Genomic DNA, 26116 nt, shown 5'->3' on the forward strand with positions numbered 1-26116 from the left:
ATATGAGAGTGAGTTGTTGTATTAAAGGCCCCGAAAAGTCCTTCATCAATTGAGTTTTACCCTTTGCTTTACAAACTTATTTGAACACAGAACCTGTCCGGGGTAGAATATCTTTTGACATCTCTGGAGTACCAGATGTCTCAGAGCACAATCCAACAAAAACTACCAAAGATGGAAAAAAAAAAAAGTTCCAATCAATAATTACCTTCTACTCATATGTTTCAGCTCTGAGCAAACATCAAATATCCCCACATCCTATGGTCAGACAGGCCCAGGTCCTTTTGTGATCTCCTTCAATTATAGATAAAGAAAATATAGATGAAAAGAAAGATGGTTCTTGGAAGAAAGGATGGCAAAATCAACATATGCCAAGAAAGGAGGGATGACCAGGAGTGTGGACTGAAAACACTTGAGAATATGGGGGTGGTCATCATAATATTGGGCTTCTCATCAACCAGCAGAAGTCTCTACCTCAACCCCAAATGAGATGTTTCCAAATCTAAAAATATTTTGCAACAGCCATCTTTCAATAAACCAGCTTATTTATAACTGGAAGAAGAAGCATAAAAATGCAAGCCCTCAACACTCCCAGCAAATCCCCTCCATACCCAAGACAATTGGCCAGGGTTCTCCAGTGTAACACTCTTGGTGCACGTTCCCAACACAGAAGAATAAAGTTTTAACCAAACAACACTTACATTTTCACTAAAAACATAATTTTAACACACATTTGCAAGTTATATTTTCAATTGCGAAGAGATGTACTTATGCTAAAAACTCATTTATATGAGAAGGCACTGCAATGGGTTCAGTAACTACATGTGTGTTAACTAGGAGATTGCACAAAATATAGAAATATAGAAAATATAGAACAAAATATTGCTCTAATTTCAGGATGAGTGTTGTGCACACCAACACATGTTGAGAACAAAAATCCCAAGGTCCTAGACCTCTTATGGTAATTCTATGTCTGCTAGAGCACAAGATTATAAAATTATCCCCCTGGACTAGAACTAGAAGACCTTGGAGTGTGGAGCATTAGCTGATCCTCACTTGCTCCATGGCCTTGGCTGTTCAACCTTTCCCCTAATCTCTTCATCTGTAAAATGAGGGGGTAGATTGGCTTATCACTAAGATTTCTTCCCATCTGTATTCCCAGACCCTCAGAGCTACCATGCAGGCTTTGACGGATAGTCATGAACACATGTGAAGGAATCTGTATTGTCCTGGACTGTCACTGCCTCTGCCTTGAAGTTTGTGTTCCAAGACTCCCATCTCTCAGCAGCATGAGGGAAAGGGGAAAGCTGGCAGTAAGAAGCCAGCCATCCTACTCTCAGACCTGCCGCAGATTTCCAAGTGACCCAGATTCGCCAACCTTTAATCCACATTCCCTCTCCAACGGTGATATAGTTTGGCTGTGTCCCCACCCCAAATCTCATTTTGAATTGTAAACCCCATAATCCCATAATCCCCACATGTCAAGAGTGGGACCAGGTGGAGGTAATTGAATCATGGGGGCAGTTTCCCTTATGCTGTTCTCGTGACAATGAGTAAGTCTCAAGAGATCTGATAGTTTTATAAGTGTCTGGCATTTCCCATACTGGCACTCATTCTCTTTCCTGCCCCACTGTGAAGAGGTATCTTCCACCATAATTGTAAGTTTCCTGAGGACCCCCAAGCCATACTGAACTGTTAGTCAATTAAACACCCTCCCTTAATAAATTACCCAGCCTCAGGTATTTCTTCAAAGCAGCGTGAGAACGGACTAATACAACCGGTTTGCACCCTTCATCCACTCTCACAGATACACAGAGGGGTCTCACACTGTTCTTCCCACTCGCCCTTTATTCCAACCAAAACAAACTTGTGATGTTATTAGGGAAATGAGTTTTAATCACTCACAGACACACATACTCACATTATTAAGGAGTGGGTTTTCACTAATCACTGAGACACACACACACATTGATGTAGGGGTGAGGAAAGACATTAAATTTATTTGGTGATTTAGTTTAGAAAAGTTCTTTCATGTTTTAATAAAAGTTACAAATACACATGTACTCCTGCCAAAGCTGGAGTGAGGCATAAAGATGTGTTGCCCAAAATTTAATAAGAGGAATGCAAGCATTTCTTTTCATTAAAAGGAACAAGATGTGATAGTAAATAATAAATAAAAACTGAGTGGTTAGAGTGGCAATCCCTTCCTGCCATCACCAGCATTTTAAGTCTTCCCCTCGTGGGGAGGAGGGGGCCGGAGGGACTGTGCATTCCCCTGCTTTCAGAGAAAGCTGCAATCCTTTCTCAGGGACGACATCGTAGGAATAATGAAACAATAATAAGAAATGCTACTTGTCAGTACCATTTTATATTAATATTCAAATGAACCAGCATTATCTTCTGAAGCTAGAATCTGCACACACACTTTCTTCCAGTTACATAGGTCAGACTCTGCGTGGTTACACGTGGGTACCTGCACCAATGGGCAGAAGCTTCTCTCTCACAAGGTAGCCTTTGGAGGGGCCAGGGCTCCTCCTTTGGCTGGCACTGTAAAAGTATTGATCCTGATATGGGGAAACACTCCTTAGAAGCTCTCAAGGCTGTTTACTGATCTGTTTAATGGTAATAACAAGAGTTCCTACCTCAAAGGATTGTCATGAAGATTAAAGTAGTAAGGTAAATAAATAAGCATTTAGCTTATTTACCAGAACAAAGAAACTCAAAATATATATTAGACCACTTGTCAATATTATTATTCTATGTGCAGTCTGGCAGTACACGTTCATTTGCCTGTAACCTTCATTGGCTCCCACCTAACCTTCATTCATTAAAAAAAAAAAAAAAAAAAAGGAAGGTGGGGCCTGACCATAAATTGGACAGACCTCCCAGAGTGAAACCAGGCATTGCCAGGCACAGTAGGAGAACAACCTCAACAAGGAGCTCTGATTTTCCTCTAAGCCGCTCACACTTTGTCTTCATGTTTTTCTGATCCTGACAACCGCAGGCATCCAGAAGACAAGCAAGACTTGGACAGGGCTGCAAACAGACAAGTGCCCATTCTCTTCATAGACAACACATTAGGGTTCAAAACTTATTCCTAGCAGTCTGAAATTAGGCTGCTAATTGCAAGAGGAAAGGAAATCTTACTGAATTGGGGCTGTTGGCATAATTCTTCATAGACCTCAAATTATTGTTAGATCAGATTTACACAAGATGTCTTTGTTCTATAGTGCCAATAATCATTCCCTTCCAACTCTCTAGTTATGGGAATATGATTATCATTTTTTATACTCAAAACCATTAATTTTTATCATTCCTTATATTGGAGGACGAAACTGAAACACAGACGAGAGATAAAATATGATAGTAGAACGGGGAGTGGGGTAGGGACGAGATTCCATCCCTTACAGTTGAATCCCTTCTTTGGTGTTCCTGCTCTTGCCTGACACATTGAAACAGGAAGAAAAAAGAAATGCACACATATATTTTCAACTATACCAGGACACTTCAGTCTCCACTCTGAGGCACTTTCAGGCTCCCCCACCTTCACTCACTTCCCCAACGCCCATCCTGCAAGGCTGTCGACGGACTGATAACAAGACCAGGAATACTTACTCAGGGGAAGCTTTAAAGTACTAGTGTAAAAGGACGGAAAAAATTTGGAAATACTAACATTTTACCCCACTGGTTCCATGCTTCTCTTCTTCTTACTCCACTCAATTCACAATGCCAGACTTTTCTACATGTATTAACCTCATTAGGAAGTAATACAACAGAATGAAAAGCAAGGAAACAAGAAATCCTTTTTTGGCTGTGGGGTTTTCTAAGCCTCTGCCACCTGGGTCCTGAGATGATGCCATCCATGGTTTAGCCCGCATGGTGAATGGATTGAAGATAGGGACCCTTGCTCTCACACTACCAACACGACCACTACCACATTAGCTTAGAAAAGATTCTCCCAAGCTGAAAGAAGAGGAAAGAGACAAAAGGTAAATAATGGGAATGAATAGATGGTAGTGGGTCCAATAAAGTTGACTGTACCTTGACTTTCGAGCTGGGAAAGGGATAAAAACCCAAAATAGGTTTGTATGATCTGAGAGCAGAGGGATCTTGCCTCATTATGGTAATAGATTCCTAAGTGGCTTAGCCCTAGAGAGGAACCACTGACCACCAGAGCTAAGTAGGAAGGGCAACAGAGCCTGCCAGAAATTCCCTGAGGGTGTCCCTGTGATGAGAACCAGGGTCATCTCAGGTAACCAGCATCAACTGGTGACCAAGGACAAAAATTGATCATTTTCCCTGTGATCTTGGCACATATAAGCCATCTCCACAGTTAGGTACAGCCCCAAGCATAACAGGCATAATTGACTGAGAGTAAATTACTACTGCTCATCAGCATGGGGGCTCAAAATAGGAAGAAAGTTTAATGACAGAAGAATAAAGTAAGTTACATTTCTTGCATACCTGAATGTGTATGCCAAGACTTGAACCCAGTGCGTCCCAATACCATCAACTTGTACATGGAACACGATATGAATGGGCTCCCAGGATTTAGCAACTGGGGGCCATGTGTGGCACAGCTGTTCCTTAATAGACTGGCAGCAGGAGAACACATGCCTTCTTAGAAGATCTTTCAGCCTTGATTACAAAAGACAAGCCAAAACAATAAGAGAGTTGTTGTGTGGTCTAGGGGATGGTGTGGGAGAAGAAAAGAAAGAATCTGCTAATTAGAAGATGAAATCTTAGTAGTAAACAGCCAAGCTTCCAAAGTGATTCTATATTTCTAAGTTCCTACTGGCTTTTCCAGGCTTTAACACATGAATGCCCAAGTGGCTCATGGTAAAGAGAATGATTCCCAAAGCCACTTCCAGCACATAAATAAATAAATAAATAAATAAATACATAGCTTTGGGCAACTTGAGAAAAGGATATTGGTTGAAAAACTCTAAAACAGTTCTGTAAAATTTTTAGGGCTGAATATTATATGCCCATAAAACGGGGAGGTTGAGGGCTGGTCTGCATGTGCCTATGTAATTACTTCCAGTGACTGGTGAAACTCTGCTCCTCAAAACATGCTGTCCACAATGAGCAGACAAAGTTATAAAACTGTGACTTGGGGTCCAAGGAAGGAGCACTTCAAGTCAGGGCAAGGAAAGAAAAAGTGGTGTAGGTGGACTAGTAGGCAAAGGGAGAGAAAGAAATGGAGACGATTAAAAAGTAATAATAATAACTGGAGCTAGAAAGAGAAGTGAATCTTTATTTTTTTATAGCTAATAATTTATTGGATATTTTTAAATAAGTAAAAGAATAGAATGTTCTTAACACGAAGAAATAACTGATCACCACACATTGTATGCCTGTATCAAGACATTACATGTAACCCATAAATATGTACAACTATTATGTACCCGTAATTAAAATTTTTAAAAATTAAATATTAAGATCCATAACAATAAAAACAAACAAAAATAACAAAAGCTACTACCTTGTCAATGACAAGGTACAGTCCATCAGGTTGTAGACTGTAACCATGCTCAAGTCTCTTTCAATCCAAAACTTTCTTCATCACCCTCTAAGCATCACCTTCTCCACACTAGTGCTTTATGCCTTCACAGCCAAACTTCTTGAAAGATCCACATCCCCCTCTTCACCTTCTGTGGGTTCCTCTACCTGTCCCACTCTGGTTTCTGCACCCAGACTCCACAGAAACAATCTGGTTGACGTTACCAAAGACTTCCCACTTACTATATCAATGGATAGTTCTTAGCACCTGAGGCTTCATTCGCATGAATGTATCACAACTGATGTAAACTTTAATCTCAATATCTAACTGTTTGGTTGAAAGAAAGCTGAAGTCTGTCCTGGAAGACCCCCTGTGAAAGTTCTGCATGAGGAAGGGATATCTCACCTCCGAGCTAGTTTCTGCCACCTACACTGCTGCTGCTTTGCCTTCTCCTAGGGAGTGGTCCTACCCGTACCAACCCTGTGACAGCTACTCCGCTGCAGTCCACTGGGCTCCAGAACATTCACAGACCGCTCACCTCCCCAGACCACCCACCATTGCTTACCCTTTCCTTCTCTGATTTATAAGGAAGCTCCCTCTGCTTCTTACAAGCAGTTCTACCACTGCAAGCAGATGCATTCCTAAAAACACATTTCTTTCCCTTTTAAAAGAGCCAAGATCTTTCCAGGGCACTGAAAAATTTTATATATTGGAGATGTGGTATGAGGCTGAAGGCACAACCAGGAAGGGCAACCACAGATACACCATATTTGGAGCTTCTACTACTGCTACAAAAGCTCATATTTATTGAACTCTTGCTGTATGCCGGACATTCTTCCTCATGCTTATTATCCCCATTTTACATATGAGGAAACAAAAGCCCAGGTCCCATTTGTTCCTATCCATGTGAAGCCATAACCCACTCCATCATTCAAATATTTTCTTTTCCCCCAGTCAAGAATCACTTCATCTGGACTCATTTGAAGATCCCTTATGTTTAAACCCCCATGATCCAGGTTCAAGTTTCCTCCCACAGGGTCCTCAAGTCGCACGCACCTGAGGGCATGCTGCCCTCAGTGAGAGACTTGGTGCTCTCACTGCTCTGTGGTGGTACAGACATTCTCTAGAACAGTTAGGAAATGTGGCAGGCAAGCCAGAACACTCGGAAATATGTAGCTTCTGTGCCACGGTGATTCTTCTAACTTGGCCAAAATGCCCGTGTGCTGATTTCATCTCTCTGCAGTACCTGTGGACCCCAGGGGACTTTCTCAAAACTCTCTGTCTTTTGGTTTCCAATACACCCCTGATACCTATTCCTCCTCCCTCTTCCATGGAAGCCCCTTCTTAGTTGATTTTAGAGACCCCTAGCTCAACATATCCAAAAACAAACTGGCTCCCCATTTGCTTTTCCTTTTCCTACATTTTCTACCTTGGCACCACCATCCACTCAGTCAATCAAACAGAACTCCTCTTTTCCCCATCTCCTTATTTATTCGAACAAAGCTTCTTAGCACTTACAGCTATAAATGAGAAACAAAGCAATATAATTTATGTTAAATCTTTTCTCATTACAGCAATAATTACTATTCATCCACAGACACAAGAACTACTTTGGGGTTGGGGGAGCCACATTTATCTCCTTAAAATACACATTTCCCAAGTATTTGTTTTTACTAGTGATTAACCAACATCTAAAAATATTGTTTCGATCAATTGTAGAAGAGTAATCATTGCAAATGATAACTCAACTGAGAAGCGATTTTTAACCCTTTATAACTTAGGTTAGTTTCAATGCTGATATCCTGTTTGTGAGATTGTACTATTGTTTTACAAGATGCTACCATTAGGGGAAATGGGTAAAGGTTATACAGAATGTTTTTGCATTGTTTCTTACAATTACATGTGAATGTATAATATCTCAAAATAAAAAGTCTAGTTTAACAAAACGTGATCACAAAAGAGTTGTTGTATTCAAAAGTTTTTAGCTGAGAAATAGGTAACCAACTAGACTGAAAAAATATATGTGTATGTTACAATAGCATAAAATTCTATAGAAGTGAAATAGAAACACAAATTTACAGAGACAAAAAAAAAAAATGAACACTCCCTATTTATAAAACCACATCATCTCCAACCAACTCCTCCTCCAAACTTCCATAATGTTACTGAAGATTTAGCTTTATCTCAGACTATTCAAGTGCAGTCACTTGGAGTCATCTTTTATTTTGCCTTTATCTGTATTGCGTAAGTATTGAAGAGTCTATCTCCAAATTTTTCTGTTATGTTTATCCTTTTGATTTTTACACTAATTTAGACCTGATTACTTCTAATGTATTATCCAGTATCCGTTCCTTCTATACTTCCTTCTTTTCTCAGAGTCATATGCTTGAAAAGTCAGAAAGCTCTAGGGGCCACATAATCTCTTTCCAAGTGAGAAAATCTACGCAAATCTATGGAGTACCTACTGAACATCAGGCATTTGCTAGGTTTAGAGATCTATAGTGGGCCATAGGAATTGCTTTACTCAACTCCAGTACATCTCTATTTATGCAACTCAACCACTCTCCTTTCACTCTTTGTCTCTTTCTACTTTTGCTAATGACTTCTGCTAATGTACTTCTCTCTGACTTCTGAGTCATTTGCTCAATACTTTTCCCACATTTCAAGTTTCATTTCCTGATATTATCTCGCTGGCCTGGTCATTATTTTTCCCCCTTGCTCAGAGTTTTGCACCAGCCTTCCTTGCAGACAACTGCTTAGCACATAGACCAGCTGCCCTTGGGTCAAGTGGCTGCTGGTTTCATGCCCTATGAAAAGAGAAGGGGGTTGCAAAGCTTAGAAGATGGTCTCCTATGCTTATTGAATTGCTTTAATAAATATTATATTAGATCAATTTCCTTCATTGTACAAAGAGTATGTTTAATAAGGTACCCCCTTTCATAACAGAAAAATGATAGTATCACTAAATCTAGAGAAGAAGCAAGTTGCAACATGTTAATTTTGGGGTATTTGGGGGTATTTGAGATGAGACAACTGTTAAGTAGTTGGAAACATGGATGTAGATCTTAGGAGACTGGTTTAGTCATTCAAACTAGAGAAACACATTTGAGAGTTATCAGGCTGTATGTTGATGGCATCACACATAAAGGAGATTAGTCTACGTGACCATAGAGAACGTCTTGAATGTTGGGTCAAGGATAAAACTCAGGGAACGTCAGAAGAACAACTCAATAACAAGATTGAAAGAGTCAGTCAGAGGAGTATGAGAAAATCAAAATTTATGTTTACCATGAGAGTGCAGGAGTTTCCAACCTATCTTTCTATCTTCTTTTTCCTGTTCCATATATATAAATATATGTATATATTCCAGTGTTTTAGTCAGTTAGACCTCCAACTCTTACCTAATAATTTCTCATGCTTCATACAACCTATTCTTTCCTTGTGCTCACAATTCTCTTCTTCAAATCTCTACCTATCAAAATCAATTTTATCTTTCAAGATACATTCTGTATATATATTTTTAGTTTATTTTACATTCTTAACATACACATATTTATATACTTTTCTCCTCCTTTTACTGGATTTTAGGCTTTTGAGAACCTAGACAGTGTTTTTATTATTGCATCTCTTCTGATGGTACTTAGTAGGCATATGAGAAATAAAGTTTTTATTCCTAGCAGTGTCATTGATTCTGCCTACATCACTATTTGCTTCTCCTGCCATTTTGCTTTCCTCTTACTGGCCTGACTCCCAGCAGGAAAAAAAAAATATTTGAAATGTAAACATATTAGCACTTTTTCCAGAAACAGATAGTAAAAGAAAAAAATTACAAAAAGAAAAACAGGCTTCTTAGGCTGATGTTTGACAGTAATAGAAGAGGTGGCATTTTGTTTTCTCATATACATTAAATTGCTGTAAGATTTGGCAAGAACAATAAAAACTTTCCATGCTCCTTTAAAAAAAAAAAAGTAAATGACCATGATTTTTTTTAAACAAATGATGGTGATTTTCAAATTGGTATGGTACTGAGAAGACACTTAGGAAAGTAAATTTAAGATTTATTTTTAAATGATAGTAGTTTAAAATAAAATTATATGCCCCAATTACTCTCTTTGCTACTATTAAACATATTATTGGATGTTTAGGTGTTACTCTAAGAATGTGTGGTTTGCTGAGTATTTTGAGTCTCTTCACAGGTACAAGAGAAAAAGTAATTTTGAAGAGCACTGCTGTGGTCATGCAAAGCACACCCACTTCTAAGTGTGTGCTGAACCCTGCCATCTGCCGGTTCTTCCACTCTGGAATGCTCTCCTGTGTCTGCCAAGCAAACTCCTGCTTATCCTTCAATTCCCATCTCAAGCTTCAGCCCCTCTGGAAACTCTTCATTAATGCTTTCAGCACAATTAGGCACTTTCCTTTCCATGTTACTGCCTAACTTCATGTATGTTGCCATCACATAGTATTATAAATCTGTATGACATATCTGTCTCCCAATCATGCTGTGCACCCCTTAAGGGCAGACTGTTTTCATTATTCTATCTATGGCATTGCCACAAAACACAGTCAAGTTTTTCTTTGAATGAATCAATGACAATGAGTATGGTATCCAATGAATCAATGACAATGAGTATGGTACCAAGACAATGAGTATGGTATCCAAGTTTTTCTTTGAATGAATCGATGACAATGAGTATGGTATCCAATGACAATGAGTATGGTATCCAAGGTATAAAAGGGCTGGTTTACGACTAACTTAAGTGTTCTGCTTTTAAAGATATGTTTTCAATTCAGGCATTGTTTACCATGGCTAAAAATGTTCAAACTACTGAATATTAGAGCTCAAGACAAGAGGATCCCACTCATTGATCCACCTGTAAAAAGATTTTTCTTTGTGTTAACACAGCATTGAAAGCACAAAATCATACGAAAGGGCAGAAATGGTGTTGATGGCAAATCAAGATGACAAATTACCTGGGTCTTTCCACATAGTGACTTAAGCCATTGATAGTCAGAAATTGGATTCAGTCTTCAAACTTCCAGGCTAGTGTGTTTATCTGCTAGTTCACTCAGCAGACCGTGAAAATGTAGGGTCTTTACATGCTGACACAAACAGATAATCCCATCTTGAGTCTCAAAAAGGCTCTATTTAGAAAATTCTGAATGTCTTCCTCTATCACGTTATGCCAGCTATCTGTACTACTCTACACCTGATTTTAGTCAATACAGTTCCTTTGTTTAATCAGTTATGATTGAACAAGAAGAAATAAATAAGAACACAAACAATTTCCTATTGAATTAGATCTGTGAGCTGTTCAGTCTAGCTTTTTACTTCTGAAAAGCACATTAATAATCATGTTGTAGGGGAGTACAGTTATTTCTCAAAGGATTAAGAATGAAATATAAATATCCCTTGCTTCTTTTGCAATTCCATTATAAGTCAGTGATTCATGAGACAATTTAAGCATTTCTTGAAACCATTTAAATTTAATACATTTACTCAACTATACCTTCATTCAGTGATCTCTCACAGAGCACCTGCTATATGCAAAATACCTTGCTTATTTATAGAGATCATAGATGTCTATCAGATTTCGCCAGTTTTTACATGCAGTTGTGTGTGTGTATGTGTAGTTGTATGCAATTTATCACATATATACATTTGTGTAATCACCACCACAGTCAAGATACTGAACTGTTCTATCACTATTAACATGTCCCACCTGCTATCCTTTATGTCACACATACATCTATACTCTTCTCAACCTCCAACCATGTAGTGCTTCCTCATTCTTAAACCCTGGAAATCACTAGTTTGTTCTTTATCTCTAGAATTTTACCATTTTGAGAATACTGCAAATGTGAAATGTTACACCATGTAACTTTTGAGATTGGCTTTTTTTTTTTTTCACTTAGCATAATGCCCTTGAGATCCATCCAAGTTGGTGCATGCATTAATACTTCGTTGAGTAGTATTTCATTGTGTTGATGTACACAGTTTATTTAAGCAATCGGCACTGAAGGACACTTTTGCCATTTCCGGTTTGGGGCTACTATATAGAAAATAGAAAGCTGCTATGAAGATTCATTCATGTACAGGTTTTTTAAGTGGACATATATTTTAATTTCTCTAGGATTAATGACCAGGAGTCCAATTACTGGATCATATGGCAAGTGTATGTTTAGTTTTATTGAAAATTGCTGAAGTATTCTTGAGTGGCTGTGCCATTTCACATTCCCACCATCAATGTATGAGAGATCCCATTTTTCTGTATCCTTACCAAGTTTTAGTATTGTCATTATTTTTTATTTTAGCTCTTCTGATGGGTTTGTAGTGTTACCTTGCTGTGGTTTCATTTGCACTTCTCTAATGGTTAATTTTATTGAACATTGTTTCATAGATTTATTTTCCATCTGTATATCATCTGTAGTAAAATGTCTGTTCACGCCTTTGCCTATTTCTAACTGAAATATTTTTGTTTGTTTTACTGTTGAGTTTTGAGAGTTCCGTATATCTTCTAAATACAAGTCAGTTGCCAGATTCGTGTTTTGTAAATATTTTCTGTCTATTCATCTTGTTTGCAGTCTATAAAATATCTAGAATCTGTGGTTTGATATCTTTTGTCAGTTTGCAAGATTCTTGACCATTATCTCTTTGAATATTGTTTCTGCCAACAATTTGCTTGTCTCCTTCTAGAACTCTAATTTACAACAGAAATTTTTCATGGAGTCTTAAATGTTTCCTAAGATCTCTTCTATATTTTCACAGCACTTTCTTTTTCAGAGCTTCAGTTTGTAAATTTTCTACAATGGTCTAGTTCTTAAATTCTTTCTTCTGTTCATAAACCCATCTATTCATTTCTTAATTTTTCTTACTGGTATCTATTTTTAGTTCTAAAATTTCCATTTGATCCCCTATTAGAGATTCCAGTTCTCTGAAGAAACTATGCATTTTCATCTATTTTTACATATTAATCATAATTAAAGCCAGTGCCCAATAATGCCAATACCTGGATAATTTTTATTGTGTATGATTTGTTTGTTTGGTTTATCATCATTTGACCCTGTCTCCTGAAATAGTTGATATTTCTTTATTGATTGCTAGATACTGTGCATGAACAATCATAGAGGCTTTTGATTATGTCTTTCTCCAAAGAATATTTAACTTTCTTTTGCTAGGCAGTTAGAATAGAGGCAGATAAACTTCCTCCAAACAAGGATTAAGAGTGTTTCAGGAGGAAACATAAAAATTCTAGAAGATAACATTGGAAAAACTCTTCTAGACATTGGCTTAGGCAAAGAGTTCATGACCAAGAACCCAAAAGCAAATGCAACAAAAACAAAGAAAAATAGATGGAATGCGTATCAAAACCATAATGAGATACCACATTACTCCTGCAAGAAAGGCCATAATTTTTTTAAAAAATCAAAAAATAATAGATGTTGATGTGGCTGTGGTGAAAAGGGAACACTTTCACACTGCTGGTGTGAATGTAAACTAGCACAACTACTATGAAAAAACAGTATGGAGATCCCTTAAGAACTAAAAGTAGATTTACCTTTTGATTCAGCAATCCCACTACTGGGTATCTACCCAAAGGAAAAGAAGTCACTATATGGAAAAAAGAAAAAAAAAAACACTTGCACACATGTTTATAGCAGCACGATTCACAATTGCAACAATATGGAACCAGTCCAAATGTCCATTAATCAATGAATGGAAAAAGAAAATACAGTATATGTATATACCATAGAATACTACTCAGCCATAAAAAGGAACAAAATAATGGCATTTGCAGCAATCTAGATGGAGTTGGAGACCATTATTCTAAGTGAAGTAACTCAGGAATGGGAAACCAAACATCACATATTATCACTTATAAGTGGGAGCTAAACTATTAGGATGTAAAGACATAAGAATGATACAATAGAACTCTGGGGACTCAGGAGGAAGTGTGGGAGCAGGGCAAGGGATAAAAGACTATACACTGGTACAGTGTACACTGCTTGGGTGATGGGTGCACCAAAATCTCAGAAGTCACCACTAAAAAATTTGTCCATGTAACCAAACACCACCTGTTCCCCAAAAAACTATTGAAATGTTTTTAAAAGAGTGTTTCAGGCTGGATTTTAGGCTTTGTATAAGCTGTACTACTTCTGTTTACCCTTGCACAGAGGGTGTCTCAGAGCCCCTCCTCCTTGACAAGGCCTCAACTCCCAATTTTGTCTCTTCTGTTATGAGACTCCTAAAATCACTGTTCAGCTTTTTAATCTCTTAGAAGTTATTTTCTATGTGTTTTCTTGCCCAGTGTCCCTGAGAATGTTAAGTTTAGTAACTAACAAATATCTTAAAAGAAAATCACAAGCAGAAAATCAGGCTTACTTTTTGTGATTTCCATTTCTCTAGGATCCTGGTCTCTCAAGTTTTAGTTGCCCTGAAAACATGAACTCTAATTTTTGTCTTGAGACCAAAGCAAGCTCTAGGCTGCTACTCTCTGCTCTGCCTCTATGTCTTCCACTGATAATTTGGCAATTTCCCTGAAAGGAAAAAGACTAAGTTATATACAGGACTCACTTCAATGCATTTTTCTTCTTTCTGGGATTGGACTCCTCATGTCCTTGTTGCCTTAGCCAGTCTGATGCCTTCAAATAAATAATTTTTAAAGTATTTTATCCATTTTTATAGTTGAATGAGTCTTGCTAATGCCCAATTCTAATAAAGTTAGAAAACATTCAATGGTATGCCCCAGCCCAACAATTCTTATCAAGAAGTCATGATTTGTCTCCATAATGGCCAGGAACATAATTTTTTAAGGTCTTTTAACCAAATAGATTTAGTTCCTATTGATAGACCTGGGCCTCATGGAAGCCACTGCTGGGTAAACCTTGCTGTCAGGACCTCCACAGACATACACCAGAAAGGTTATTCTTGGTGATGGGAGTGTGCACCAAGTTGGAGATATTTTCTTACAGTGTTATATATCCCCTCTGCTACTGTTGCTTTTGATTAGCATAACTCAAAACACCCATACTCACTATTAAATGAACTACAGGAATATGACTTTCTAGTCCACCCATTGCTACCAGGAAGGCTAGAATGAACCACACTAGCTTTCATCTGGAAAGCACAGAGGTGTCTCCAGTTTACCCGACCATCTTGGAAATGTATGACTGAAATCTATAGCCCCTTTCTGTCAGCTGTATCAAAAATCCTTTGGAACTGTTCCTGAAACCAATAGCCATGAAGTGCAGCCTATGACTTACAAATTTGTTTTCTGACAGGCCCAACAAAATGTCTCATCCCACCCAGCAACCTCTCTTTCCCTAGTTTTTCACTCGTAGTAATTGTAGATAAATCTGAATGCCTTCTTTGGTTTATACTGGATCCCTGAAAATATCAGGTCCTTACTTGAGGAACCTGATAATATGTTATCAACACATGCAATGCTCTTGCCTTGGTAGCCTCAGGCCACCACTAACATCACAAATTTCTGATTTCTCATGTACTGGGAACTAAAAATACAGTTTAGTGATAAAAGGACTGCAGGGCTCTAAAACTGAATCAGGTACTATAGAGCCAATGAAACCCAGCTATGCATGCTAGCAAAGCATTTAATTTGGATCCTTACATGTTTAATTTGTTATACATATATGTGTATATATACATTTGCATATAGCCTCCATTTTCTGGTATATATAACCCTTTTGGATCTCAATCTGATTCACTCTGTGGATTTTCATCACTGTTTCACACTTGAACAGCATTGAACAGCAATCTTTTCTTTTTTTTTTTTGTCTATCGCTAACGCATTGCTCATCTTCCTCCTTCTCCAATCTACAACACTGGTTATCTTTTGAATATTTGCTCATATTGTCTATGATTGTCAATTCGATGTGTTCTAGACTTCACTATGACCAGGTGCTTGACATATACAGCATTATGTTCTATTTCTTTAATTTATTCCTCTCTGCTTCTTATTTGATTACTAGGAAGACCAACTTTGCAGTACCTTTTAAAAATCATTTATAAAATTCTTTCCAGTCGGTCTAACTATTCTTTTTCCAACACAAAATATTACTCTCAATTTTGGTAACTTATTTTAAAATAAATTTTTATAGAATGTTATCTAGAACATTTTGGAAATGTATACTAATTATGTTCATTAATTACTCTTTATCCATATGTTTATAAAACGGATGTAATCCCTCTTCTTGCTTGGTCAGTAAGATTTCCCTTTATAATAATAAGACATTGTAAAAAGGACTGTCTTTCTTTTTTTATTTTTTATTTTTTTATTTTATTATTATTATACTTTAAGTTTTAGGGTACATGTGCACAATGTGCAGGTTAGTTACATATGTATACATGTGCCATGCTGGTGTGCTGCACCCATTAACTCGTCATTTAGCATTAGGTATATCTCCTAAAGCTATCCCTCCCCCGTCCCCCCACCCCACAACAGTCCCCAGAGTGTGTTGTTCCCCTTCCTGTGTCCATGTGTTCTCATTGTTCAATTCCCACCTACGAGTGAGAAGATGTGGTGTTTGGTTTTTTGTTCTTGCGATAGTTTACTGAGAATGATGATTTCCAATTTCATCCATGTCTCTACAAAGGACATGAACTCATCATTTTTTATGGCTGCATAGTATTCCATGGTGTATATGTGCCACACTTTCTTAATCCAGTCTATCATTGTTGGACATTTGGGTTGATTCCAAGTCTTTGCTATTGTGAATAGGATTGTCTTTCTTAAGTGTTCAGTAGTTGCACTTTGTGTTAAGGTATCCACTCTTTTCCCCGGTGAGCAGGCAAGCCCCACCTTTTTAATTTCCTGGGATATTTCTCAGGAGTCCACACCATACAAGAAGCCCATCAGTCTTCTAGAACAGTGATCACATAAAGCAGGTTTCACAGTCCAGCCACCTTCTGGATATTTTGATAGTTCCCCACTTGGGGCTCTGCAAGACTTAAAATGATCTTATTCTATGCCAGCAATTTATTTGCATCTAAATTATAGATTCAGTCTAGAACATCCTGAGCATTTGCCACTGTTTGTTCTAATACCTCTTACTTGTCTATATTGAAACATTTTGACAGGCTCTACCAAGTGCCATTCTCAGCACAAAGCAGTTAATTCACTGTGTAAATTCACTTTTTCTCTGTCTTTCTTTTTTCCCCAAACTTACTTTCGCAAGCTTCCTTCAGCCTTCTTTGTTTTTTTCCTACCATGTTTGGTCTTCATTTCACTTACCCAGGTGAGTGACAGCGTCCTTGTCCCAAGGCCAGGTGGCAGCACCTGCAAGGTCTTCCCGCACTGAGCTGGCAAAGTAGATGTTGAGGAAGTGAGTACTGTTCAGCTGCAGGGCCTCCTTCAGCTCCTTCACACTCATGTATGCCCTAGAGAGCATGCAAGATGAAAAAATGTCACAGCAAAGAATTGGTACTTAGAGAATAGCAGAGCCAGACCTAATCAGATTCTAATGGCACTCCCAGCCAGCATTACCTTTTGGAGGGGCATGGGGCAGAGACCAGCCTGTCATGAAGACCAGAAGAAAAGGCACTAATACACGTTTGGGATGCTTATTCCAATAAATAGTATAATGACTTTTTAAAACACTATAATGTTTGTATGGATACTCCATATTTGACATCATACTCAATTCCCCACCCTACTCCCAGGTTATTTCTTCAAGATAAATCTAATGATACCATGAATTCTTTGCCTTGAGAATTATTCTCAGGCCGTAGTGAAGAAGGCCTTCCAACTCTTAGTTTCTTTTTCTTTCCATCACACTGCATGATCCTTGAATTCCAGTTCAATCTCTTTTCCAGTATATGCCTACTTCAAGCATTATTTTTAAAAGAGAAAAGGAAATAGAGGATAGAAAACATAAAGTAAAAGAGGAAAATATGAGATGAGTTATAAGCAGGGAAGGACATAATAAAGCTACTGCAAGGTATAACAATTGTATAGACATCTCTCTTTCTAGTCCCTTAATCCATGGAAACTCTACCCTACTCCAATTACTTTATGATACCTAGTATGTTTATTGGTGACTTTGAAAGCACTAGGAAATATTATGTTTGCATTGATGCACAGAATTAAAGGTCTATTAAAAACACATGACTTGTGGCTTATAAAAAAGGAAACAAACATTTGGTCTGTTTCTAAACTCATAGATAGTCAAAGATCTTTAGCTTCTCAGCATCAGTGAAACTTAAAACTTTACCATAAGCAAACAGGGCCTTGCTGTTCTCACTGAAGTGTTTTTTAAGAAGGAACAACCAAACCAGAGCTCAATGGCCCCTTAGACTTACTAGATGCTCCCCACAGTGGCCATGGTCTGCCATCCAGAGATAGGAATGTTCCTATCACAGCGTCAGCTGGGCAGACAGCCTGGCAACATAGGTTGGAAATTTCCTTTACTGATTATGCTTTGTTGATGCTATTCTAGTAGACAAGCTGCAGACATTGAAATCTACCACCCTAGAGGCTCATGTTAGGACAGCATGACCCTTCCCCTCTAGCTTGCTCTGCCTCCTGATTGTTGATGCCATTTATTTCATCCAAGTGTAGGATGTGCTGGCAAAAAGCACCTGAGAAAGGGCGATCCCAAATATTCTTTATTTATTTTTTGGAACAGAACCAAAAACAGGAATAAAAGGAAAGACAAAAAAAGATCTTGCTTTAGAAACAAAGATGTTTAGGAGAAAAGGGCTTTTAAAATACTATCTTTTACTGACTTATAATATCTTGGAAAACTAGCTCTCAGCCGCAAGAAATCATCCAAACTCCCCGAGATGATATCATATGTGATCGGGGGATAGTTCTCCTGCTGCTTTCCTGAAGACACAATGTTTTCTGAGTTGTTGCCTGGTTTTCCCAAGATATTAGTCACATTCTCTTTATTTTCTCCTTTATTAAAAATAACTATAATTTCCTTTATTGATAAATTGATGGTTTGGGGGTGATGATGATATCAAGTGAGTCTTCAACATGGAGATGTTTCAATAGGCCAGAAGAGAGAGAGGGGAAGAGAAAAGAGAATGAAAGAAATGAAAAGAAAAAGAAAGAGAAGAAAAGAAAAGAAGGGGGAAGAGAGAATCAGAGACTGAGCATGGGCTCAGCTCAGGGTACCAAGGAAGAAAAGCCACATCCTTTCTCTGTTGCTATTCTTGGGTTCCAATTAAAATTGGGAGTTGGTAACTTGACAGCTTTCTCTCTTCTCCTCAGGCACCTCTCCAACCTCCCTGCTCCTGACATGGCTTACTTGGGCTATCTGTGTGTTACTGGCTTCTCTGCCTGCCATCTACCAGTCTTGGACACCATCCTCCCATCCTCCTTCAACCCACCAGTTCCACTAATTTATCTTGAGCACCCTCCGAGGGGCCTCCTCCTCCACACCAACCTCATTAGCTGGTTCTCCTCATCTCCCTTTTCTTCCTTGCCCAATCCTCTCTCCAGGCATAAATTACCCTTCCAGATGACAGTATTTATGTCATGCTGGTGGCAAACTGGGTATGGTTACTCAGACTCCCGTACTTCCCGGAGATACAGATATATGTCGTCAAGTATAAGGGAGAGCACATATTTTGAAAAGCTAGAAAGAGTCATTAATTGAATTGATAGAAGAAACCCTTATTTTGCTGGAAACAAAGACCACTATCGAGACTTTTCTCTAAACCAACGAGAGTAAACACGTAGAGGTCACTGTGTCTGCTTTACATGCAGAATGCTCTGTCTATTGCAACACAGGTAACCATTTCAAAAGTTGATCGGAGCTAATGAAGATATTGTCTTAGCTTCTCAACCAATATGACCAGAATCTGGCTCATGGGCTTAGGATGAGGAAAAAAAAAATGTATATTATTTTCAAATTTAGAGCTTAGCACCTTGCTTCAGAAATGATTAAGAGATAGACTTGCCATTCAAATTAGCTTAATATTCAAGGGAATGTAGAATGCCATACATAAATGCAGTGAAACGCAAAAGGGGCATGCATTGACTAGAACTTTGTATTAAAAGGGGATGAACTGCATTAATCTGCTTAATTTCTGCCAGGATCTACCTTTCCTCATGCTCTCTACGCTCTAGATAAGGATACTCACCTATATGTATCCCTGAAGGACTCAGAGTGACCAAAGTTATATCTTGGTTTTTATAAAAATTGTCTCAGAAACAGGCTGTCCTTGGAGCTGACATATCAAGCTGTTCTGCCCCATTGCTCAAGCTTGTTAGTTCTGACATGCCCCGTGGAGAGTGCACATCTGCTTCACCATTCTATGACCATCACCTACTAGTTTGGGATTAGCCATTGCCAGGTTTCCAGTCTACCGTGTTTCATTGCCTCCCAGCCTTAGTGCATTCTCTCTGGCTTCTGCCATGCCCCTGACAGCTGGCTCTCCAGCCACATCCCAGTATCTAAATGTACACGCAAACTTCAACTACTGCTTGGTTCCCAACTAAACAAAGTAAAAGTGTAGGAAAAGTGACTCTTTGTGCTGTAGTTTATTAGTCAGTTAAATAGCCTTATTGTAGATTGATAGAAATTATTCAAGAAGGAAGCCAGAAATAAGAAAAAGATCTTGAGCTGTCTGCCGTCTGAAGGAAGTTGAATCAGTATCAAAAATTGGCATGTAGAAAACAAGACAAAAAGGATGGATGTGCACCTTGAGACTGGGACCCACAGCCCCACTTCCCACAGTCAGAGCAAACCCACTCCAGAGGAGGAGCCTGACTGCACTGCCTCTTCCTTCAAGGGAATATCACCTTTGACCTGATCCCTCTCCCCATTCACTGGGCCCACACCTTGGGACTTGTGGGCCCCCGGAAGCACCAACTAGCATTCTCCAGGTTGTTCGGTGCAACCTCAAACACATAGTTTTCTCTGCTCCTGTAAAATTCCTTTTGCTCTTAGGTGCATGGAACTCTACTCATTCCCATATACTCCCCACTTCCTTTCATTTTTCTGTTTTCTGGTTACTCTGTAAAGAGCTCCAGCCCCTGATTCCTGGGCTCTCCCCTTACTCCACCTCTTATCATCGCCTGAGGAATTTCAACATTTGTGTGAAGCATCCACTGAAAACACAGTCTTATTCTTTTTTTTCTTTTTTTTTTTGAGACCGAGTTTTGCTTTTGTTGCCCAAGCGGGAGTTCAGTGGCGTGATCTCAGCTCAACACAACCTCCACCTCCCTGGTTCAAGCGATTCTCCTGCCTCAGCCTTCCTGAGTAGCTGGGATTACAGGCAGGTGCCACCATGCCCAGCTAATTTTGTATTTTTAGTAGAGACAGGGTTTCTCCATGTTGGTCAGGCTCGTCTTGAACTCCTGACCTCAGATGATCTGCCCGCCTCGGCCTCCCAAAGTGCTGGGATTACAGGCGTGAGCCATGGCACCCGGCCAACACAGTCTTATTCTTGACTTTCCTATTTCTAATAATCTTCACTCACTTCCCTTTGCTCATCCATTCTCATTGTCACCCTTATTCAGATTTATTTGTTTCTTTTTCATTTCCAATCTCATGAAGATTTTCAGTTTCACTTGTCTGTACTTTTAATTGTTTATGGCCATCTCCTCTCCAGGGGTAATTTGAAATTTTCAATATTCTTCTTTTGCTCCTCTCACTTCAATTTCCCATCTTCATGACTCTTAGTAGATGCTCATACCTCCTTCTTTGATGATATAATCAAGCCCATTCATCATGAACTCTATCACTGGGTCACTGGGTCTCTCTCTTTCTCTCTCTCTCTCTCTCTCTCTCTCTCACACACACACGCACATATATTTACTTCCTTACCTATTTGTATTCCCTTTTCCCGATCCCACAAGATGAGGTTTTCTGAGAAATCCTAGCTAACACCCTCTCATTTTTCTTCTTCCTTTCCAATTCAAACTTCTTAAAGGAATAATTTTTTCATCTCCCATTCACTTTTCTTCCATGTACCTCCTAATCCCATTATAATCTGGCTTTTGTCTGTACCACTTTATCAAAATTGCTTTCATTAAAGTTGTCATTGACTGCTTAAGTTTCTCTGCCCAGAAAATTTTTTTAAAAAATCATTCTCTTATTGGAACCTCTTGTTGCATTTTTATATTATTAGTTATTTCTCCTTCCTAAAACTCTCTACTTTCTTTGCTTTCATTGCAGTGCTCTTTCCTGGTTCTCCTCCTGCTTTAGAGACCAACGATTCTCAGTTTCCATTGTGAGTTCCTCTCTTCCGTTCTAATTTTTAAAAGTTATTTCCCAGGGTTCTGTTTGTGGTCCATTCTTTTCTCACTCTCCATGCTCACCATTGGGAGCCCTTCTATTCTTAAACTTCAAAGCACTGTCACTATTCGAACAACTCCCCAACAAAAATGTAACTACTCCTACCTCTCCTCTAAGATTAGATTCTTATTCTTTTCCTAGCAATTCAATATTTCTACCTGGCTTGTGCACAGAAACCTTGAAGTCAGCATGTCAATGTAATTGGTGGTTCTATTTGAGCACAAAAGAAACTCAGACAAAGTGAATTTCAATGCATCTGAAATAATGTTCCAGCTGGTGAATCTGTTGACTTGTTTTTCCATGAGTAGATTTGCAAGAAGGGTTGAGTTTTGGTTAAATACAGAGAAAGTATATGCCTGTGTCTGTGGAAAGATTTAAAAATCAAGGACAAGAGAAGGAACACATTGGCATTTTGTCCTCTACCTAATCTTACAAACTGGATTTTGAGCTTTTTAGGAAGAAACTAAACTTCATAAAAAAAATTTGTAAATCCAGGATAGACAAGCAGTTCTTCTTTAAGTCCTAATAACAAAACAAAGTACTGATGAGGATAAGGGCCGCTTTCTCCATTTCTGGCAAGAGTTAAGGGACGTCAGCACCATTCTGGCCCTTGAGAGTTTTACAGCCTTGGATTGCATCAGGCGCCAACTCTCTAAGGCCAGCTTTTCCCCAGAGAAATAGGGCATCATCTGGAAATGCTGAGTGTCCACAGACAAGGTAAATACCATTGCCAGTGTCCAATGGTAAATAGCAGGAGAGCCACAGAACTGGTGGGCATGAATTGTAAAGGCACACCCTTCTGGAGACTCCAAAAAGGTACATTGTATGAGGATAAGATTTTATAGTTACATATTGAGCTAATGTAATTTGATTGTTAATGGTAGTATGAGCTCATTCATGCCCACAGCATTATGTGGACTGCGGATATTCAGTTTATCTCTAAGAAAATGCTCACAATCTTCCCCACACCCATTTCTCCTCCCTGGTCCCTCTCTGAATTGGTGCCACTTCTAATACTCTTTCTATGACACAAGTAGAAAATGCAGAATTCCTCCCTCATTCCTTGCTCTCCTTCACTCCACCCCCTCAGTACAATCAACCAACTGCTGATGACCCCAGAAAGAAGAGACATAGTGGTGAATATTGTTTCCCTTCTGAAGGCCACACAAGAGACAAGACATTATTATTACCAGAACATCATCAACCAGGAATATATCTGTTTCTTGAAATTCAAATATGGAAAACCTGACAAGACATTATACACAAAACATTAACTCACGTTTGCTAATTCATGTGGAAATGAATATTACTGGAAGCAAAATGGAATTTTCTCCAGAAATATTTGTGTTGTAAGAACCTGAGGTTGAAATAAGAGAAATAATCAGAGATTGAAAGGATTTAAAGTCTAGTGTCATAATATTTTAAGGCAGTCAGAATAATGCCCTCAAGGATGTCCGTGTCCTAGTCCCTGGAAGCTGGGAATATGTCATCTTACATGGCAAAAAGGACTGTTTAGATTTGACTAAAAGTACAGGCTTTGAGATGAGGAGATTATTCTGGATTATCCCAGTGGACCCAATCTAATCATACAAGTACTTAAAAGCAAAGAACTTTTGCTATGTGTCACCAGAGAAAGAGATACAGTGATGGAAACAGGATCAGAGACAGCTACAATGCAGGCTTTGAAGACGGAGGAAGGGGCCCAAAGCCAAGGAATTCAGGCAGCCTTCAGAAACTGGACAAAGCAAAGCAGCAGATCTTCCTCTAGAACTTCCACAAAGGCATGCAGCCTTGTTGACATCCTGATCTTAGCCTAGTGAGATGTATGTTAAACTTCTGACCTACAGAAGTACAATACATTCATGTTATCTTAAGTCACTATGCTTGCAATAACTTATTACAGCAAGAATCGAAAACTAATACATCTCTTTTCACTTCAAAGTAATACCACTGGAAAATAAAAGAGCATAAAGAGAGTGAACATCTGGCTTTAAAAGATGGTATCAAATGAAAAGATTTGTTTTAAAAAACCCTGAGACCAGAATTATGGACTCAAGAGGAGGAAAAGAGTGTATTTCACCACTCCAGTTTTTGGCAATATTTTACCCACCATATAAAGAGACCCACATAGTAAAATTTATTTAGAAGGGTAGGGTAAAAATAGATAACTCGTCATGTACAGATACTTAGAAAGACAAAATATAAAGCACACAAAAGAAAAGTGTAGTGGGAGAGGTCCCCAGGAGAATTTGAGAGAAAATGGTCAAAAGGGAGCCAGTGTGTCAGGAACACAGGCTCTCAGGCCAGAAGAACTTAGTTTCTAGGCTCACCTCCTCCACTCAATGGCTATGTGGCATTGGCAAGGCACCTACCATCAATGTATCTCAGCTTCCTCAACTGTAAGATGGGAATAATGAAAGTCACTATATGAAAATATAGTAAATAATACATAAATATAAAGTTATAGTAACTAATGAAAATAACTACATGAAACCCACCTCATACAGTTATTGGCAGGTAAAAAATGGATAACATCTTCATAAATGTGACACTTTATAGTGTCACACATAAACATTCAATAAATTTTATTATGAATAACAATACCTATGGCTTCAAATCTCTACTTAGCCAGAAACAAAGTTCAAAAGTCATAATGTAGGAAAGCAAGTGTGATCTTTCAGACTTGGCAGGGAGCTAATAATCATGGCTTATGTCTAAGGAGCAGGTATACTTTGCTTAAAAGGAGCAACGGAATGGAGGCAATGCCACAATGCAGAAAGGAAGAAAGCACGCTTACATTCAAGCCCTAAAGTCAATCCATGATGGGAAGTTTTTGATAACAATAAAATAGAAATGAAACTCTCCTGTGCACAAACTACAGTTCACCTGATAAGACAAAGGGTAGTGTGGAACTTCCATTAGTGCTTTTGGAACCTCCCAAAGGCAAGTTCCAAAATGGACACAGAAGAGGGATATAGTGATTAGCCCCAACTTCAAGTGAGATGATCCCTGCATGAAGGCTGCTTCTGCTAATAGCAGCAGCACCTCCAATAAATACTTTTCTTGACTCAAAAATTTCAAGAAACAACAAAGAGATATAATAGTTTGATTTTAATTCTCACTAATAAGAAATAACTAGCTGGAGACGTTGAGTGAATAAATTTCCTTATTGAAATAAACCTCTATATTTTTAGTATTTGCAATAGCCCAGGCTGATAACACTAAAAGTTCAAGCTTTACTAAATTAGATTTCCAAAAAGGAAACAATTTTATGCCTAGGACTCTCAAGAGGAAAATGGCCTTTTGGAGGTGGAAGGATAGAAAACTTAAAAATCAATTTAATCCTAGATTGTCCCAATAAAACAGAAAGAAGATATAAAGCATCAAAAAGAACCAGATATTAAAAGGGAACTCTCTGGGAAGCTAAAATTTTAAGAGAACACATATAGATTTTAGAAGGAGGAATAGCATAAAATGGTTAAAAAATAGAGTAAAAAAAAAGGCTTGAACCAACATAAACATGAAAAAATGCAAAGAATGATAAATTTTAAAATGTATTTGTTTCAGAGCATTGATCAAAATAGAATATAATGATACAGAAGGGAAAAGAAAAACAACCTGAACTCTTAGAAATCTGCCTTGCTACCAAGATGAATAATTATTAAAGTGGAAATCCGCTCAATAATTTATTTACCTGGCACCATTTATTTACTACTAATAATAGTGACCACAATTAATTCAGTCCTGACTGTATGCCAGATGCTTTGTATATATTTTCTCATGTAAATCTCATAACAACTTTATGAAGTTAGCATAATTACTTCATTTTACAGATAAGAAACTAAGGCTTTCAGAGGTAAAGTGTCTTCCCCCGGATCACACAGATTGTAAGTTTTGGAGGAAAGGTTTAAACCTGAATTCCTCTAATTCCCAAGCATGCATTCTTTCTTCTAGCCTTAAATTGGTTTCCCTTATTATCTGCAAGTCACTGTGCTAGACCCTGGCAATGAAAAGATACAGAAGACACGGCTCTTGTTTTCAAGGAGCTCAGTCAATGAGCAAGACAATCATGTGAACAAATAATTAAAATACAATGGGACAGGCACCATAATAGAAGTGTGTACAAAATTACATGCAAAAACAAAGGACGGAGTGAAAAATATGCTTAGATAATCAAACATTAATAAGGCACTATAGAAGTTTGTGGTAGATGTTGTGCATCAGCCTGCACATAATTATTCCACCTTCCTTCTGGTCTGTCTTACTGTTCTTGAGGACAGAGAAGCTAAATTTTACATTTCCCCAGCTCCTTTGCACCCAGGGATTTGGATGATATTTACAGTCTACGAT

At 38.4% G+C, this 26116-nt stretch overlaps 1 protein-coding gene across 1 annotated transcript in view; it reads right to left on the reverse strand.

The window, feature by feature from the left end:
* Positions 1-26116, reverse strand: part of PAPPA2 (pappalysin 2) — a 298990-nt gene that overhangs the window by 161063 nt on the left and 111811 nt on the right. The window contains exon 3 of the mRNA XM_004027950.5: positions 16750-16895. Coding sequence (XP_004027999.1) covers positions 16750-16895 — 146 coding nt within the window. The remainder of the gene's footprint in view (positions 1-16749; positions 16896-26116) is intronic.

The sequence above is a fragment of the Gorilla gorilla genome, chromosome 1 (assembly GCF_029281585.2).
Source record: "Gorilla gorilla gorilla isolate KB3781 chromosome 1, NHGRI_mGorGor1-v2.1_pri, whole genome shotgun sequence".
NCBI lineage: Eukaryota > Metazoa > Chordata > Mammalia > Primates > Hominidae > Gorilla > Gorilla gorilla.